Below are 19,251 nucleotides of genomic sequence, written 5' to 3' on the forward strand. Positions count from 1 at the left end.
GCTTTACATACAGGCTTAACTTTACATAAGGGAGTTGCCCCATTGCCGTCCGTAGGACTACTTGAGTATTTTTTGTTGTTGTTGGATTGGGACAATTTGCGTAGAAGCAGTGTTGCCTGTGTGTGTATATGCACATGCATTGTCAGCTGGCTGAAAACTACAGCAAAACCTAGGAGAAGATGCTTCCAAAACTGCCGCAGAATAAAACTCACACACACTTCCTGCAGTAACTCAGTTGGGAGGTCTGAACACACCCCTGAGACCTCTTTGCTCCCGGTCTGTATTAAACCCATGGAAGCCCGAGGCTACAGGGTCCCTCCCCCAATGGACTACAACTCCCAGCATGCACCAACCGGAGAGCGCATGCCCAGTGGAGGTCCGTTTGAGTGGCAAGTTGTTTGTTACACTGTAACACCAGCTGCTTTCTGCACTCTGGAGTTTTTGCTGCCTCTGAGCTCCCTTAACTCCTTTTGCCTCTGGTCCTTTGCTTAGCTTCCCCCTCTGCCCGTCTTCTCTTGCTTTAAATCTCTCTCTAACTTTCACATAGGCTTCTCCCACCCCCCTGCTCCCTCCCTTTTCCTGGAGTCTTAAAGGGGGAGAAGAAGAAAATAATTAAAAAAAAAAAACCCTTCCCTTTTTTTTTAAAACATAGATTAATAAAAAAATTAAACCCCAACCTAGATGAACTACAAATGAGAAAAAGGAAAAGATGGAGCTGCACATTCTAGAGCACAGGCTCAAAGTAGCCAGCATAGCCAAGGAGAGCGTCCAGTTGTTTACCTATGGATTAATCAAACTTGCTTTCCTTTCCTCCAAGACCAGGTAAGTGCCAGAGAAATAAATAAGGGGAGCAAAAATGAAAGATAAAAGAGGCTGCCAGTGAGATCCGATTCCCGTGGCTAATTCCATTGCAGAAGCTAGGATAGAGGGGGGAGGGGGAAAACAACTTGGTTCTTTTGCATTTTTTTTCTTCCTTGTCTCCAAACGTTGGAAGGGGTGTGTGTGTGTTTTATTTGTTTTATTTTTTCTTTGCTTTTTTGTTTAATATGTATTTTTAAGAAAACCTCAGTTTGTCTGTCTCCCCTTGTTTTGCTGTTCTGTTCTTTTAACATGCATATGTCGCCGGGGAGCTGCTTCTTGTAAATGAATGGATGAATGAAAACAGGTGTGGGGAATGTGCCGGGGGGGAGAGGGGGGTGAGCCATGGAAAGTTTTGTTTTTTAATTTAAAGAAAAGTAAATAAATAAAAAGGCGATCGGTCTGGACAACAAAGACGAGAGCAGAAGCAGGAGGAGGAGTGGTATGGGTTGTGGTTTTTTTTTTTTTTTTTTTTTCCCCAGCACTTATTTAAAACAAACACCCCTTACACGATTTGCTCTTTTAAGGGTGCTTTTTAAATGCTGAGTACTCTGGAATAAGAAGGGATTGAAGTGCATGCATTGTTGCAATATTACAGTCCTGTATTTTATTATTTATTTATTAAGCATTGTGGTTTGTGAGAGGTATCTGAAGAAGAAAAAATGCAGTGGCAGGCAGAGTATGAGAATATTTTTTTCTTACTATTTTGGCCAGTCTATAAAAATATATATGTATTCTGCCAAGGCGCCTCAGAGGAAAACAATTTGAATTGCAAATGCATACTATATCTATATAAAAATATAGTCAGGTTGTTGACATTTGTTGGTTTACGTGGATAGAGTGGGAGGTAAATAACCCAAACTCTTTTTCGGTTTTCTGAGCCTGATAATTTGTATTTCACTTTTCTTCACTGAATCATCCCAAATAGCATTTATGTTTAAAGACAGGGGACTTTTGCAGGCAAGAGGAGAGAGAATAAGTTAGCATTATTTTTCTAAATGGTTTCATTCCATTCTGTAATTCAATCTGCTCTGTTCAATAATGCTTACGGATGAATGGACCTGTTTGTGGTGTAATTTGATTGCAGTCCCTTATCTCTTACAGTTAAACTTCTTGCATTGAAATTTCACTCTGATTTGTGGCTCATCCCAGTTGGCTCAACACTGGCATTGTTTGCAGTGTAATGTATATCAGCACCTTGTTTACTGCTGCCTCTGAATACTCAACAGGGTATTAAAGGCTTAAATCTTAAATGTCTTTTTTAATGTACAGTTTCATTACTAATTAAAAGTGACTGCTAACCTTTGTTCCATTTAATTGCTAATCAAGTCACTGTTTTCTGATGCTTCGTGTCAGCATTACAGTCTTCCATTGTTGTATGCAGTGTTAGTCCCAGATATTAGGGAGAAAAGGTGGGTGAGGTATTAATATTATTATTAATCTTTTATGTTATGTTAAAGTCAACATTTTGAACCTTTAAATCGGTGGCTCCTAACAAACATTGTTTTTCAAGTTCAAAGATTGTCCAGTTTTCTTCCAGCTTAAAGTTACATTTCTTGTCCACAAAATTTGGCAACCATGAATAGACTTAAGGTTGCAATATACATCTCTTGCATTTGTGTGCAGTACCGTATCTTGCATTTTCGGTTGTACTTTATCAACCTTCAGGTTTCATACTGTTGCTCATCACTGTCGTATTGGAGCACCTTCCATGTATAATTAGAAGCAATAGCAAAGTCCCTAAGAATCTTGATGGAGTCTCTGGCACTTGTCCCTTTTCAGGGTCAAAACTCTGCTTGGAGAGGATTTTATGCTTTGTTTTTTAAAAGATTTCATTCATTCCCTCGTGTGTTTTTTTTTTTTTTAAATATATATATATATATATTGCTGCTGTTGGTAGGGATTTAGGGATAGAAGGTGGTGCCAGTGTAGTGTCAATCTTCTGGTGACTCACTCCTTAAGTAGTGTTTTCAGTATATAGTGTTACCGTGCTTCACAGGTGCTTAGGAAACCAAGATCCTTGCCCCAAGGAGCTTCTGTTCTGATGGAGGTAGCCCGCACAATGAAGGATCAGGCATGAAAGTGGGAGCAGATAACTGGGTTGATCTATCAACACACTTCCTTCCCCCCCCCCCCCCCCCCGTTCCGATCTTCTTTAAAGTGAACATGATGGTGGTTTGATGATCATGAGCCCAAAGCTCTCTACTTACCCTCAGGACAGAGTTCCTACTCCTTCCCACTAGTGTTACTGAACCTCATTTTGAAGCGACCAATGATGAGTAGGGAATTGAACCTCTGCACCCATTAAGCCTTTGTGCAGAGATATTAAAGGTGCCAGTTACTGTGGTAGCCTTTGCTATCTGTGATGTGTCCAGTGAGACCGCAGAGCGAGTCTTCACCTTTGCTGCCATATTGCCGTTAAGCGGTGATGCCTTTTGGTACACGTTGGTCTGGGATGGATTTGAGCCAGGGACCTAGTAGTGAAATGATCAATATCCTGAGATCAGTAGTTTTGAGCTCTTCAGACTCGCCCTCACAGTGAGATTCTCATTCTGGGGGAAGATGAGTGAACTGTGATGAATTCTGAAGCATACATCTGACCCACTTGTAGCCCACCCCAGTTCTCATGCCCGCATTCAGTATTCATTTACTTGAGCTCACATTACAATAAACGCATTTATTTTTAAAACGAAGTAACCGTGGAAGTAATCTGATGGGTATCAGTAAGAAGGCAGTTAATGAAAGGAAAGGGTGAGACCCAGGCTAAACATGGGATGAACTGAGGCAGGCCTTTAAAAAAAAAAAAAAAAAAAAAGTACAAGTTGTGTTTTAAAATTAGCAAATGTTAATTTTGAAATGGCAGATGGACAAAGGGTAAATAACAGCAAAGCTCTCAGATAAAATACAGTGTGACAGTATATCTATGAGCCAGGTCCTCAGCTGATATTAATCTCTTTAGGCCTACTGTCTTCAATGGAGCTACACTGAAATATGAGCCAGATTCATAATTGGTGTAAATCGGTGCACTGCAATGAAGTTGGTAGACTTACAGGGATTCACACCAGCTGAAGATCTGGATCATATATTTTGAATGGCACTGTTGAGATCTGCACATACCAAAACTGAGATCAACACAATTTTCCTGCTGTTACCTTTGTTGTTTCCCCCATTGTTTGCTGCTCTCTTTTTTGCATCAGGTCTAGGCTTGGAAGAATTAGATTTTTTTGTTGGTAAACATTAATTGCACCGTACACACACGAACCAATGAAAAAATATTTCTATCAATGATTATCAGAATTTACAGATAGGTAAAGTAAGAAAAATGCTGCTTGAGAATTTCTTAGTTTGATTCCAGAGTATTTACTTTGTATATTTTCATATGTGATGTTGACAATTTCTGCGTTAATGGTTATAAAACTTTAACTGTTTGAATCTCTGTCTACTGTAATTAAATAATTTTCTGATCTTTCCTATTGTCTGACCTCCCCCTGTAATTTTGCACAACTCTGAAAATGTAAATTGCTAAAAATTAAAAAATGTTTAAAACCCATAATTTTGTGCAACTGTGGAAAATTTCAATTGATACAAATCTTTTTTACAAAAAGCTTAAAAATAAACATCAATATTATCCATCAAAATTATAAAACCAAAAAAACCTGAATTCTCCCAAGCCCAAGCATGTCTAAATTTGTCTTGTAAACTTCTCGGTGGCAGGGACCTTGTCTGTTTGTATTCTGTAAAGCACACAGCATGCTTTTGGGTGCTGCAAAAATCACCCCCACCACTGTTAAATCACTTAGTTTTAATATTGCACCCTTTCCCTCTCTTTCTTTTTGTGCACGTTGTCTTTTTCAAATGCGAGCTCTTTGGGGAGCTGGTTTCTTGTATGTCTGCAAAGTACCATGCACATTTACCTGTATGGTGCTGTATCAAGAGCAGCTTCTATTCCATCAGCACCAAATACCCCCCACCTCCATATCCCATTCCTGCTGCGGTGGTAAAAATTAAACTGCTCCTTACAATGAGGTGATGCACCACGAGTGACCTATAGGAGGGCTTCCAGTTTAATAAATCCTATTCACTGGTTGATACGTTGCCCCGTTTGTCACCTTCGCTTACCTCCTGCTTCAGATGTTCTAGTTACATCCTCCTCTCCTGTCCAGGAGTTAGAATCTAAATACATACTCTAAGTTCTAGCAAGGAAGGTAACAGGGAAAAGGAAGGCAGAGGCATCTTGTCTTTCGAATGAATTTAAAAATACAGTCACAGAGTTGAGTTTGAGTCCTGTGAGACATCTGGGGGTGGGGGCCGTGGTGGTGGGTGTCTCCCAAACCTTTTGAGCAAAGATACATCCTGGAATCATGATAATTAGTCTGTTGATAAGTCCCTCCCTTCTTATCATTCATGATCCAATCCAATTTTACAGTGTCTTGAGAGTTTATGTATATGTGTGGGTGTGTATAGTGTACATATGTGTGTCTACATATCTTTTATTGCTATTGATATTTGTGGCTTCTGAACAGTGCTTCACACTATCACCTTTCTGGGGTCAATAGGTCACCATGTACCCCATCCCTTCTGAGTTGTCAAACAGCTAATTAAAAAGATAATTCAAGAGGGGTGAAGTAAGCATAAGATGATCTTTTACCCTGCCAAACCCCTCATCTGAGACATTGGCCATGCAAGACCATGTGACAGCTCCCAAATGCAAAAACAAGAGAGACCAGAAGAAAAATGAGTTTGAGATGAGGTAGGTAACATTGATGGGATTAATTTATTGAGTCTCTGTAAAGATTTCTAAACCCATCGGTTGCCTGATTTTCAGCTGCCAAGGTTTAGTAGTAAAGAGTGAAATAAACCAGTCTGTGGGTCCAATTTGGGGCTGGAATAACATTACTTTATAATCAGGGTGAAGTTGAAAGGTATTGACTTGGAGTGGAGGGTATATTTACAAACCACAAGATTTATTTATTTATTTTTGGGTTTTTGTTTTTAAACTTTGGCTACTCAAAATGTAACAAAGAGACAAGTACAACAAACGACATATCTGTGTCTAAATTGGTTTCTCATTGGGGAAAACTAAATAGAGGGAACTTTTTAGTTGAGATGTGAGTTTATTCTTTGAACCAATCTTAATAGGCCTGCAAATGAACAATTTGTTGGTGCTTTGAGTATAAATATCTTCTTCTCTTTGCACTATCACTTGTTTTCTCATAAATGTCTGGGCTGGAGATAATTTAATGGAAGATGGTTTAACACTCTTAAGTTTCAGACCTTGTGATGTGGTAGTGTGAAGAAGATTTTAAAATGTATCCAGTTATGGGGGAACATTACAGCATGTTCTAGATGTTAGGAGCTGGTATTCAAGAGATCTGTGGTCCATTTCCAAATCTGCCATTGTGTAACGCTGGGCAAGTCACCCTCTTATGTCTGATTCCCTGTTGCGAGACAGAGATAGCGTCCAGCTTTTGTCAAATGCTAGATCTTCTATCCAAAGGCAAGTTCTTCCTGCTACTCAATGACTCTTATTTCCAGTTCCATAATTCTGTAGGTTCTAGGGCAGTGTTCTCAAACTTTGTACCTTTCACATACCAAGCCTCTGAGTGCGACCCCCTCGTCCCCCATAAATTAAAAACACTTTTTAGATATATTTAACACCATTATAAGTGCTGGAGGAAAAGCGGGGTTTGTGGTGGAAGCTGACAGCTTGCGACCCCCCCCCATGTCATAACCTTGTGACCCCCTGAGGGGTCCCAAGCCCCAGTTTGAGAACCCCTGTTCTAGGGGGTCAACAAAAGGCTTCTACAGATAAGAGAGTATGTTTAATCCCAAAACATTGGGATGGGGTTGGGCTTATTTGGGTTCTCTTCCCCTCCCTCTCCCCCCCCCCCCATGAATAGTGGTATGGAGGAGATTTTTCAAGGACCTGTGTGTGACATCAGAAATGTAAAGACTGTGACCTAGCAGTCTAATCTATCTCCTGCACTGTCTACTATGACCACACGTTGCATTGTTGAGGCATGGGGGTGGTGGATAGGTTAGGCCTTAAAGGCTGATGGAGCAATGGCTTCTTTTCTCCTCCCTGTCCCCCCTAGCTCAGCGATTCCCCAAAGCACTCCGCCATGTGCCTCTGCAAGCTCTGATTGCTGCCAAGAGCACTGGCTGTGTACAGCACTGAACTCCGCTAGAGAGACCCAGCACCCACTATCCAGCAAGCAAGTTAGGGGTGAGCAGAAGGAACAGAGACTGAATTTCACTTTGCCAGCTTGAGAACATGGCTCTGTAACTAGGAAGAGCAGCCATTTATGCTTATGAAGGGTAAATTCCATCGACGGCTCTTAGAGGACATTATCCAGTGTTTATAATACTTAGGACCTTGGAAATAACAGGTTTCCACCCTGCTGATCTGGTCTTTTTTTTTTATAGTTTATCTGCAAACATTGTTTCTCATCCACCTCCCTTCCTCTATTCTTCTGACATATGGCCAGTGTGTCAATGTTTGTTGTTACCATTGCCTGAAGCCTTGACCTGTGAATCCTGTCAGACCTTGCAAGTTGAGCCATGTAAGGTCATGTCTACACTGGAGAACTTACAGCGGCGCATCTGAACTGCGGCAGTTGCACGGTGTAAGACCTTGCGTGTAGCCGCTCTGTGCTGACAAGAGAGAATTCTCCCGTCAACATAATTAAACCACCACCACCGAGTGGTGGTAGCTCTGTCGGCAGGAGAAGCTCTGCGAACAGTGACACGCTGGTGAAACTTGTCGCTTGGGGGAGATGTTATTTCACACCCCTGAAAGACATAAGTTTTGCCGACGTAAGTGGTAGTGTAGACGTGGCCTAAGAGGTTGGGAGGAACACTTAGCTAGAATCTGCATGGAATTCAGTTGAAACATTCAAATCCCCAGCTTTGTGCCATGAAGCACTGTGTTGCTGGAGGGAGATGCTGTCTTTCAGACATCAAGTAAACCTGAGGTTCTGACGAGTCTTTGTCATTGACTAGGGCTGTTAAACCCAGGGTTCTTTTCTAGATTTGAATTTGGGCAATTACATTCTGAGCATCTAAATTCCCGCTGTAGTTTCAAATGAATGTGGTATTCTTCTACGCTTTCTATTCTAAACTGTTCGCATTGGCACAGCTGCTGTTTTGCCCCACTGCATTTCCTTGGTGTGTGCGGTGCAAGATTAGTAGGGTAAGTTAAATGCCCAGTGATGTGTGAACCCTACCTACCTCATTGAAATATTCTTAGACTTAATGTTTGTTCAGCACTTTGAAGTGTTCAGATGGAAAATGGTGTGTGTGTGTGTGTGTGTGTATGTGTGTAAATGAAAAATACGCTCTCTTCTGATTTCTAGCTGCTCCCTCTGCTGGTTGGATGTCTGAATCTTCAGCAACAGAACAACAATATCGTATAACTTATCATGGACTGAATAGAGATACTGGATTTATGACTTATTGCAACAAGCTTTAACCCACTAACAACCCCTTCTTCCAGCTGCTCCCTCCACTTTCCTTTCCTTCCTATGACTGGAGGGATGTTAACAGGCCACTTCCCCTTGAATTGTCCCTTGAAATGTATGTTAACTACTTATGCTAAACAATCTGTTCCACCTTGTATTTAGCAGTGACATTCTGAGTTAAACCATGTCTACATGTACAGCGCTGAAGTGGCACAGCTGTGCTGATACAGCTATGTCACTGCAACGCACCTGGTGAAGACACTCTATAAGGATGGGAGATGGCTCTCTCGTCAGCATAATAAAATCACCCCAGCGAGCATAAGCTATGTCTGCGGGAGAAGCTCTCCTGCTGACATAGCACTGTACACATGACTGCCTATGTCAGTGTAACTTATGTCGCTCTGGGGTGGTGGAATATTCACACCCTTGAATGACATACGTTTTGCTGACATAGGCAGTAATGTAGACATGGCCTTAGTTTCCCAGACTGGAAGAAGGGCTGGGTGTAGACATGGCCTTAGTTTTCCAGACTGGAAGAAGAGCTGGGTGTAAGCTCAAAAGCATGTCTGTCTCACCAACAGAAGTTGGTCCAATAAAAGATAAGTTTCAGAGTAACAGCCGTGTTAGTCTGTATCCGCAACAAGAAGAACAGGAGTACTTGTGGCACCTTAGAGACTAACAAATTTATTAGAGCATAAGCTTATGCTCTAATAAATTTGTTAGTCTCTAAGGTGCCACAAGTACTCCTGTTCTTCTTTTTGCCAATAAAAGATATTACCTCACCCACCCTGTCTGTCTTACATGAACTGTGACTATTGTGTTTTTATGACGACTAATTAGTGACAATGTTGTCAAGTTGTTTATTGACACGTTTTTTAGAATCAATAGGATAGTCCCTCAATGTATTGTAGTTTAGATTAGGTCCAGTTTTTAAGGCCTAGACCTATTTGACAATACCCCATTTCTGTTTTATAAAAATATAAACCATTCTGTTTTTTTACAGTGGAATTATCTGCTGGGCATACTAATACATTTATTTAATACCTCATTTCCTACTAATCTCGCATGCCTCAGTGTTACTGTTTTAATACCTTTCGACAAGCATTGCTGTTTCTTTTTTCAGAGGAAACACAGCACGGATTTGTTCTTTTGTTTATTGCCAACATTAGTAAACTCCGGCTCTGATCTGCTGATAATTGAATGCTGGTAAAGGAAGAATTACACAACAAGAATGTTAGTGAGGAAATAACTCTATTCATTTCAGTTTAAAATCAACAGAGCAAAGCTTGTAGCAGTTGTCATTTCTAAGTAGAAAGATCTTTCTTTTCCAGAGCTCAACTCACTTTTGTGTAACTAATTAGAAGATATCGTTATTAAGAGAGAAAACAATTAACAAACAAACATGTTTCCTTATAGCATAAAGGCACTAAAGATTGTTTGGTTGCAAAAGAGACCTAACCAATTTCCGGTTCGTTCCAGATCTTCTATGCAAAACTTACTGTACTGGCCATGGCAACTGGAATCTAAGTTCACTTTTGAGGTTTGATGTATAATAAACATCTTGTACTACTTGATAAAAAGATTTATTCTGCCATCCAAATCCATTAATGCCTTACAGGCCGGAATTCACTTCCTCACTTTCATCTGTTAAATATATGTAACTAAAGATTAAATACAAGAACTAGGGGTCATCAAATGAAATTAATAGGCAGCAGGTTTAAAACAAATAAAAGGAAGTTCTTCTTCACGCAGCGCACAGTCAACTTGTGGAACTCCTTACCTGAGGAGGTTGTGAAGGCTAGGACTATAACAGAGTTTAAAAGAGAACTGGATAAATTCATAGTGGTTATGTCCATTAATGGCTATTAGCCAGGACGGATAAGGAATGGTGTCCCTAGCCTCTGTCTGTCAGAGAGTGGAGATGGATGGCAGGAGAGAGATCACTTGATCATTGCCTGTTAGGTTCACTCCCTCTGGGGCACCTGGCATTGGCCACTGTCGGTAGACAGGATACTGGGCTAGATGGACCTTTGGTCTGACCCAGTACGGCTGTTCTTATGTTCTGTTCTTATGTAAATAAAAGCTTGCAGTTTAGAAGCAGTCCATCTTAGAAGGCTTGTGCTGGTAATGTTGAGGTGTCAAAAGTGCTGTTTAGCTCAAGCTGGCAGAATCTAGTAATGATGAAGTCTAGCTTCATGCGGTAGTCAAACTATTTGCAACCATTTTTGGGCTGTCTTTGGTGAACTACACTTACTGTATTGTAGAAATCTCTAAGGACCTGCCTGTCTTGATGGGCAGAAAGCCGGCGTGTTTCAATCATGATAGACCAATTGAGTAAGCTTAACATGACTGCAAAGCCCCATTTAAGATGCAGACTAATATGAAATACTATAACTGCAGGGAGATGTCGGGAGGGACCGAGGAATTGCAGGCTGTCATTGTCAGTGAACTCCACAATCAATCTGTACTGAGGTGTCAAGGAAGATAAGAAAAAGCTGCTTATATGTGTAGATTTGTTTTTTAATAAATGTGATTCCAAATGCATTGTGGGTGTTTCTCACTGTTGGAAAGTTTGGGCACCTCTGTTAGGGTACATCTATACTTACCTCCGGGTCCAGCGGTAAGCAATCGATCTTCTGGGATCGATCCCGGAAGTGCTCGCCATCGACGCCGGTACTCCTGCTCCGCGAGAGAAGTACGCGGAGTCGACGGGGGAGCCTGCCTGCTGCGTCTGAACCCGCGGTAAGTTCGAACTAAGATACTTCGACTTCAGCTACGTTATTCATGTAGCTGAAGTTCATATCTTAGTTCGAAGTGGGGGGGTTAGTGTGGACCAGGCCTTAGAAATTTACTGTAATTGTGTATCCAAAACAGTGCCAGCTAAGTTACAAAATGTAGCTTTAAAGTCTTTCTTATAAAGTATTAAAATAGGTGAGTTGAGTGTTTTTTTTTTTTTTTTTTAATTCATTTACTTGTTCCCAGTGGAATTTCTGAACCTTAGAGGTTCTTGCTGGTTCTGTCAGGCTGGGGATTCACAGGTATTGGTACTAAAAATAGGAATGTTTACAAGTTGGGAGGTGGATAAGCCAGTTAAAACTCAGGCGTGGCTGTCTGTCTCCGAATGTAACAAGTTGTAAAGAATGTACAGGCTTTATAAAACTGTATCTGGGACAACGTCACAGTCTTTTCTGTCCCAGGGTTTTTCAAAATAGCAGCATATGCCAAAGGATCTTAGCAATGTTGTACACTGGTCACAGAGAAACCTGAATATTCCTCCCAGTTGTAGGTGGAGGAAGGACTGCCCATTGGTCAGGGTATCAACTTAGAATCCAGCTTCAGTTTTCTGTTCCGCCACAGACTTCGGCGTGACCTTGGGCAACTAACCTAGTGCCAGATTTTTCAAGGTATTTAGGCATCTAAAATTCATTGAAATCAATGGAAGTTCAGCACCGAGTCACTTTGGAAAATCCCACTAAGTGGCTATCTGAACTTTCAGATGACTAAATACCTTTAGAAGTCTGGTCTTTAGTCTCTCTGGGCTTAGTCCTCCATTTGTAAAATGAGGCTGATAGCACAGGGGTACGTGAGGATGAATACATTAAAGATTGTGATGTGCTTAGATTCTATGGGGAGGGGGCCATATGACTATTTAAGGTAGAGAGGAACTCCTATCCCCTGGTCTTGTTCACAGGCCAGACCATGTCTTAAACAGCGTTTCTGGCTCGCTCATGTGTACTCCTCTAGGAAAAGTGTGAAGTTGTGCACATTTAGCTAGTTCTCTCCTAAAGCTGCACACGGTTATACTGTGGGTGAGAGTTAGAGGCAAGGCCTTTAACAATACTTATTTAGCTATCTATAGACCAAAGAAAGATACATTGAAACATCAGTAAATTTTGTATTTGTATTTTTAGGAGGGCCTAAATTTGGGGGCAAAAGTTAGCAGTATCTGCAGAGGCTGAAAAAGCTTCCCTGTGAATAAAATTAACACATTCTTCTGGAATTCTACAGTGCAGTGTGGAGCTGGGATGAACTACATTGTGTGTAGGAAGATGGTAGTTAGTAATGGGATAGAACAATGAGAATCCTGATGACCATCTACCTGCAAAGCCAGTGCATGATTCCCACAACAAAGGATGTATCAGAGAGGCCTAGTAATTCACAAAGAGTAGTTGAGTTTTGTTGAATCTATACTTACACCTTTTTGTATGATGTAGGAAATATTTTTCTTTTCATTTTGTATCTGACTGACATGCAGATGTCATAATATTCTGATGGCTTGATGACTGCCATGAACAAATCTCTCTCTAAGTACTGAGCAGAGTTGTATCAATTGACTGCCGAGGAGGTTACAGAGAATGTGGGTTGACCTGGCACCTGACTTGATTGTTTTCCTGGAAAAAACAGAGTGACGAGGTACAGGCTTAGCCAAGTTGATCAGCATAAATGTCTCAGAACCACTTGGGAGTCTCACTCAGGACTTTGACAGTGAATCCCGTAGTGGAATCTTGATGCCTTGGGATCTAGTGCTGTTGGTCTGGAGTCTCAGCTTTTCCAAACAAAATGCTATTCAGAAAAGTAGAAGTAAACTTTGTTACTTTGAGCTGTGTGTGGTTCCCTGTTATCACACAGGCATGTTGAGATGTTCTTGTTATCACTGGATGATATCCTAGCAGTTTGTTTCACTTGGTATTACTTTCCATCCAGTATCATTAAGTATGGCTGTTCATCTCCATTAACAAGTGCAAAAACATTTTCCGGCTGAGATTATACAATTTAACCATTGACTTTGGAGATGGAATATCAAAGAAAGGCTGGAGATATAAGAATGGGGAGGGGAAGCTGCCTTCTTCCTAGTTTCTTGGGCCTTTGAGTTTCCTTATGATGATTTTGCATGACCCTAGTTCCTAAGCTGTTAAAAACTAGCATATGCTACAGAGCGTTTTCAAGGCTGCTATCTTAAACTAGAGGTCAGCCCTACCTTCTTGGGCATTGGAATAGAATAAAGGAGCTTTGGGACAGAGCTCTGGTGCAGCGGATCTGTGTCTGTTTCCATACCTGTGAAATTGGGGTAAATGTTATCTCCATCTCACTCGTATTGTGCAGATTGATTGATTACAACTTGGAAAGGTTCTATACTGGTGTTTTTCTTACTGCGGTTGACCACAACATTAGCCAAACTAACTAGTTAACCCTTCCTTGGAAGTTCTATTTATGTATTTGATGTAATTTAGCAGCAAATATTATGTCTGCACAATGCCCTATTCTATCTTGGTTTGGCTCTGCGATGGTACGCCCGTCAGTAATAATTATCCTTTGGTTAATGCAAACTACTTGAAACCCTGTCCCTACTGTGATAAGTCATGTGATGAGACCATACTTGACAGAGAATGCTCATCTTAGTTTTCCTATTGGAAACAAGCTACTCCATGTTCACATGTTACTTGGTGGTTATTGTACTCCTTGTGTAGGCATTTAGTCTCCTGATAGTGAATCACAAGCTAAATGGGAGTCATTAATGTAACACTGTTGCAAAAAAAGCAAATATCATTCTGGGATGTATCAGCAGGAGTTTGTAAACAGGACAAGAAGTAATTCTTCTACTTTACTCCGCACTGATTAGGCCTCAAGTGGCCTATTGTGTCGAGTTCTGGGCACCACATTTCAGAAAGATGTGGACAAATTTGGAGAAAGTCCAGAGAGGAGCAACAAAAATGATTAAAGGTCTAGAAAACATGAGCTCTGAGGGAAGATTGAAAAAACTGGGTTTGTTTCATAGAATCATAGACTATCAGGGTTGGAAGGGACCTCAGTAGGTCATCTAATCCAACCCCCTGTTCAGGGCAGGACCAATCCCCAGACAGATTTTTACCCCAGTTCCCTAAATGGCCTCCTCAAGGACTGAACTCATAATCCTGGGTTTAGCAGGCCAATGCTCAAACCACTGAGCTATTCCTCCCCTCCCCCCTCCCATTAGTGAAGAGAAGAGAAGACTAGACTGAGAAGGGACATAACAGTTTTCAAGTACATAAAAGGTTGTTACAAGGAGGAAGTTAAAAAATTTTCTCCATAACCTTTAAGGGTAGGACAAGGAGCAAGGGGCTTAATTTGCAGCAAGGGCAGTTTAGGTTGGACATTAAGAAAAACTTCCTAACTGTCAGGGTGGTTAAACACTAGAACAAATTGCCTCCAGAAGTTGTGGAACCTCCATCATTGGGGGTTTTAAGAACAAGTTAGACAAACACCCGTCAGGGATGGTCTAGTTATTACTTAATCCTGTCAGGAGTGCAGGGGACTGCACTAGAAATCAGAGTTTCCCCCATAGCCAGTCCGTGAGATCACCCTGACAGTTTAGGAAGGCAGCAAGCCAGTCCCTGGTGTCAAAAAGGTTGAAAAACACTGGTCTAGAAGATCTCTTGAGGTGCCTTCCAGTTCTGCACTTCTGTGATTCTATGGCTGGGAAAACCTTGTGCCAAACAAAGGGTAAGAATCTTTAAGGAAAGGGTTTGAATATAGTTGTCACCCTACAAATCAGTAGTTCTGAAGCTGTCACAGCTCAATAAAACTCTACTTGTGTCCCCTTTGTGCAATTATTGGAAAGGGGCCTGGAATGAATGATGCACAAGGAGTCTTCCAGCCCTACGATTTAGGAACTCATGTTGGTTCATTAAAGGCCTGAGCCTGTGCCCATTGGAAAGACTCCTGTTAATTTTGGTGGAGGTCAGACCCATCCATTAGACAATAATTTAAATACGAAAAGGTCCCCAAATTATATGATCAGTGACAGATCACTTATTACTAGATTTTAATGGTCCCATGAAGCAAAATGGTCCCAGGAAGCAAAGTGGCTATTTAAATGATCAAATTGTGAATGTGATCAATGGCCTTTAGAAAAAGGCTATTAAATAAGGCCATGAATGGGCAAAATAGCGCAAAATGCGAGGCGTAATAAATGCAGAACAATGTACATGGTGTGTGTATATGTACTTGAGCATATGCTTTAACTTTGATTTTTCCTCATTGTTTATAGTATTTTGAGGTGTTAAACCACATTTGACAGTGTTCCATGGCACAACATCACTGTTCATCTCCTTTCCAGTTAAATCATTCCCAGTGATTAGAACAGTACTGTAATGTTCTTTTTTTTTTTTTAATTCTACTAAAATGCCATAAGTGGGTTTCTAGATGTTCACAGTTATTAGCTGACCTAAGCTACAGCCTCTTTTGCCTGTGTCATTGATTAGGCTCTACCCCATTTGATCATGAAGGTTGTGCTTCGCTAGAATTGTAAGAACGATGCTTTCTTGACACCTACCTACATACCTGGCTCATCAGTGTTACTAGTATAATGATTTAAGTATTGTATTTCTTCACTACTTTTTAAAAAAAAAATTCAATTGAGACAAATAGGTTTTCTTTCTCTTTTAAGATTGCATTATATGGCAAACTCACCAAGAGGGCTACAAATGTTCCTGGACTCAAAATACGCTGGATCAGTACTTGGTTTTGTTTGTTTGTTTTTATCGTGTTTAAACAAACTCTTGATGATATATTCTGTGCAGGACAAACATAAGGAAAAGGACAATGAAATGATTTTGTGGTGCTACTTAAATGACTCTTGTACAAAATAAAGTTTAAAATACGCTTTAAGCACTTGTTAAATCTTTAGTGGGAAGGAAACCTGGTATTGATAACATTTTAATGTTCATTTTATATCAAACTAACTGAGAAGCATAAGGCAAAATTTTCAAAAACAACCAGGTCCCATTTCAAAAAGAGACTTGGACACTTGACCCTAAGACTCCTTGAAAGCCAGTGGGACTTAGGCTCCCATGTGCCTGTCACTTTTGAAAAATGGACTTAGATTCCTAAATCACTTAGGTGTGTTGAAAAATTTGCCTGCTGGCTAAAGAATACCTCTCAACCTGCAACATGTAATACAATGAGTGATGAAGACCCAGAATGAGGGACACTCACACAGTTGTCGATGAAGGAAACTGTAAAGATGATATTTCTGCAGCCTCTGGTAGGAGTAACTTAAAGTGGGTGGAAAGCTTTATTTCAGTCTTTAAATAATAATGCTTTTAAACCTATGTGTTTGTACAAAGCCCCTACAATGAGACCCTGATTGGGGCCTCTGGGTACCATTACCATATACAATAATAAACGTTTGCACTTCTCTGCCCTCCCCACCTTTTTGACGATCTCATGGTACATCACAAATATGTGTTTCACTGTGCCTCTGAGAGGTAAGGAAATACTGCTGTCCTTTACAGATGAGGAAACTGAGGCACAAAGGTGGTCATTGACTTGCCCAAGCTCTCAGAACAACTCTGTAGTAGAGACAGGAATAGAACAGTTGTCCTGTCTCCAACTCCTACACTTTCTCCAACAGAATATTTGTGTGTGTGGGTGTGTGTGTATGTATGTATGTATGTATGGGGGGTGGGGTGCGGGGGCAGCCTCTCTATTTTCTGTTGTACCAGCCATCTGAGGTTCTAATGCTTGCCTCTTTTTGTCCCCTTTCACATTCTTAGTTCTTCTAATTTCACTAGTGGTGAAGTATTTTGTTCTTCTTTGCTTGCGCCTTGAGAGATACTCAGGTAGAGTTGAAAGATGTTGCTAGAAACCCAAATGGACAACAGAAACCTTCCCAAGAGTCCTCAAAAACAGAGCTATAAACACACCCGTGCAGTGTGTCTCATTCCAAAGTCAGAATGCTCTTGCAATGGAAATGGACTCAGCTAGACATGAGAGGTGGTGACCAATGACAAACAAAAACATGTGTTTGTATGGGCGCTAATAGCTGTGCTTCAGGACAGAGAATGTTTCATTTCCCAATATCAGATGACAGCTGCCATCACATAGACTGAATATGAAGAACACATTGTCAGGCTGTTTTATATAAAATGCTATTAAAACTGTAGCGCTCAGAACAATAACAGAATACTGAACTGCCAGCAGGGAGTCTCCAAGTGGACCAGTGTAATCATGCACTGCTCAGCTTTCAAAGGAAATTGCAGTTAGTGCATTTGACTTGCTCATAATAGTGATGCATTGTTTAGCCTAATAACAAAGCAGCTCTCCAGGACCTGGTTGCTGCGCATTGCCATCTCACACTACTAATCATTCTGTTCTCATGTCATCCCAGAGATGAACTAATCACCTGCCACATAACCTTGTCAAACTGGCAGGTTGAGTGCACTGTAACTTTTTTTTTTAATTAAACTAAGGAAACAATATTTCCACCCTTTTCTGATCAACTGGTTCATTTATACACCTTTGTCTTACCATGTGTGGCTTTGCATTAATGCGTAAAAATGTGTTTTTAATATAAAGTTGAGCATGGCCTAAAAAGGACTCTGTCAAATTTATTTTTTTCACTATGCACAAAATCTTTCTTAAATCACAATTGCTTCTAATAGCCATGTGGGAATTGAAACAGGCATCTGTTTTCTTATGACTGTTTGTTTTCCCTCCATAACAGTGCTTTTTTTTATTAACATTTCTGTGGTGCTCGGTGTTGGATCTCGGCTGCTCTCAAACAGTCATGGATTTAACCTCACAGCATTCCTCTGAAGCACAGAAGAATTACTATTGCTGTTATGTACACGTGGAACTTGGAAGCACAGGGAGAGTAAATGACTTGTCCAAGGGCCCACAGAGAATCTGTGGCAGAATGAGGAACAGAACCAGGATAATTCTGAATTCCAGTCCAATGCCTGATCCCCAAGGCCATCCTTTCATGTTGTATGTACAGTGGCTCCTTATTGAAGGGTTGTTTGTGAGAGACGGCTGCCAGTATTGAAAGAGCACTCAAGCACGTGTTGTGAGGGAAAGGCTCCACCACCATATGAATGGGTTTTGCGCACACACAAAAAGCGGGGAGGGGGAGGGCAGGATTTGAATTTTGTGATGCTTTGGAGCCATTGAGCTTGACTCTTATTAATGTTCGATCTTTCATTAGCTGGTACTGATTTAGGCCAGGTGAACCCTATAGATTTCTGCTGGCATTGCTGTGTTGGTGAGAGCTGTGAAAAAGTGTGATCCCTGACAGCTATAGCTGTGCTAACAGAAGTCCGCAGTGTAGATGCAGCTATACTGGCAAAGTTGCACTTTCATGTGTTTTGTTCCTAGGAGGTAGTTTCGCTATCCTGGTATGAAGCGCAGCATTGTTGGCATAGCTCCATCATCACAAGGGGCATTTTGCCAGTAGGGTACTGGTATTCCTGTAGGGTTGAAGTGCTCCTAGTGAAGGCATGGCCTTTAATTCTCACCCCATGCCCTCCTCCATGATGATCTTTCCGCGTTGGAAGGAATGTTGTCTTCTGGCTAGAAATGTGGGTCTCAATCACTTACTATAGAGAATTAAAATAGGAATTCTGTTCCCAGGCTTTATTGCTTGACTCGCCATCTTAGCTTGATATGGCCAGGGACATGTGTATTGAACATCTGACTATTTTGAGACATCTTTTTTTATTGTATAAGAAAGTACGGTGTTAGTTGACCATAGTATTTCCAAATAACACAAGAAAATTGTATGGTCATGTCACACACTGACTGTGTTGTGTCCAGAGCTTAAGAGTCTACTACTGTTGCCAGCTACTGGAGTTACTCCTTTAGCTCAAATGGTAGAGAACTGTGCTTCTGATGCTGAAGAATTGAGGCCCAGTCTCTGCTGATAAACCATGGAGGTCAGGTTCATTACAAAGTGGTATTTGAACTACTGTGTACCGCACATGGCCAAGCTTCCAGCAGTGGGGAGCGTGTAGCATCCTGAATAAGTATGTTGTACCCCAGCTTTCATGAAAGGTGAAGAAATACCTGAAACTTTCATCATCCTGTAAAATAGTCAATAGGTTTGTGATTTTCACTGGAAAGTTCCATGTCGTCTCTCAAAGAGAGAGTTTTGTTTTTTTAATATTTGTTTTACTTT

The 19,251-nt window shown here is 40.9% G+C and overlaps 1 protein-coding gene across 4 annotated transcripts in view; it reads left to right on the forward strand.

Annotated features, from left to right (window-relative positions):
- The first annotated feature begins 443 nt into the window (after nucleotides 1-443).
- CASTOR2 (cytosolic arginine sensor for mTORC1 subunit 2) overlaps nucleotides 444-19,251 on the forward strand; it is a 200,685-nt gene continuing 181,877 nt past the window's right edge. For all 4 annotated transcript variants that reach the window (XM_054008588.1, XM_054008589.1, XM_054008591.1 and 1 more), the window contains exon 1: nucleotides 444-822. In XM_054008588.1, the coding sequence (XP_053864563.1) occupies nucleotides 710-822 (113 nt within the window). In that variant the 5' untranslated portion in view covers nucleotides 444-709. The remainder of the gene's footprint in view (nucleotides 823-19,251) is intronic.

The sequence above is a fragment of the Malaclemys terrapin genome, chromosome 18 (assembly GCF_027887155.1).
Source record: "Malaclemys terrapin pileata isolate rMalTer1 chromosome 18, rMalTer1.hap1, whole genome shotgun sequence".
Lineage (NCBI taxonomy): Eukaryota > Metazoa > Chordata > Testudines > Emydidae > Malaclemys > Malaclemys terrapin.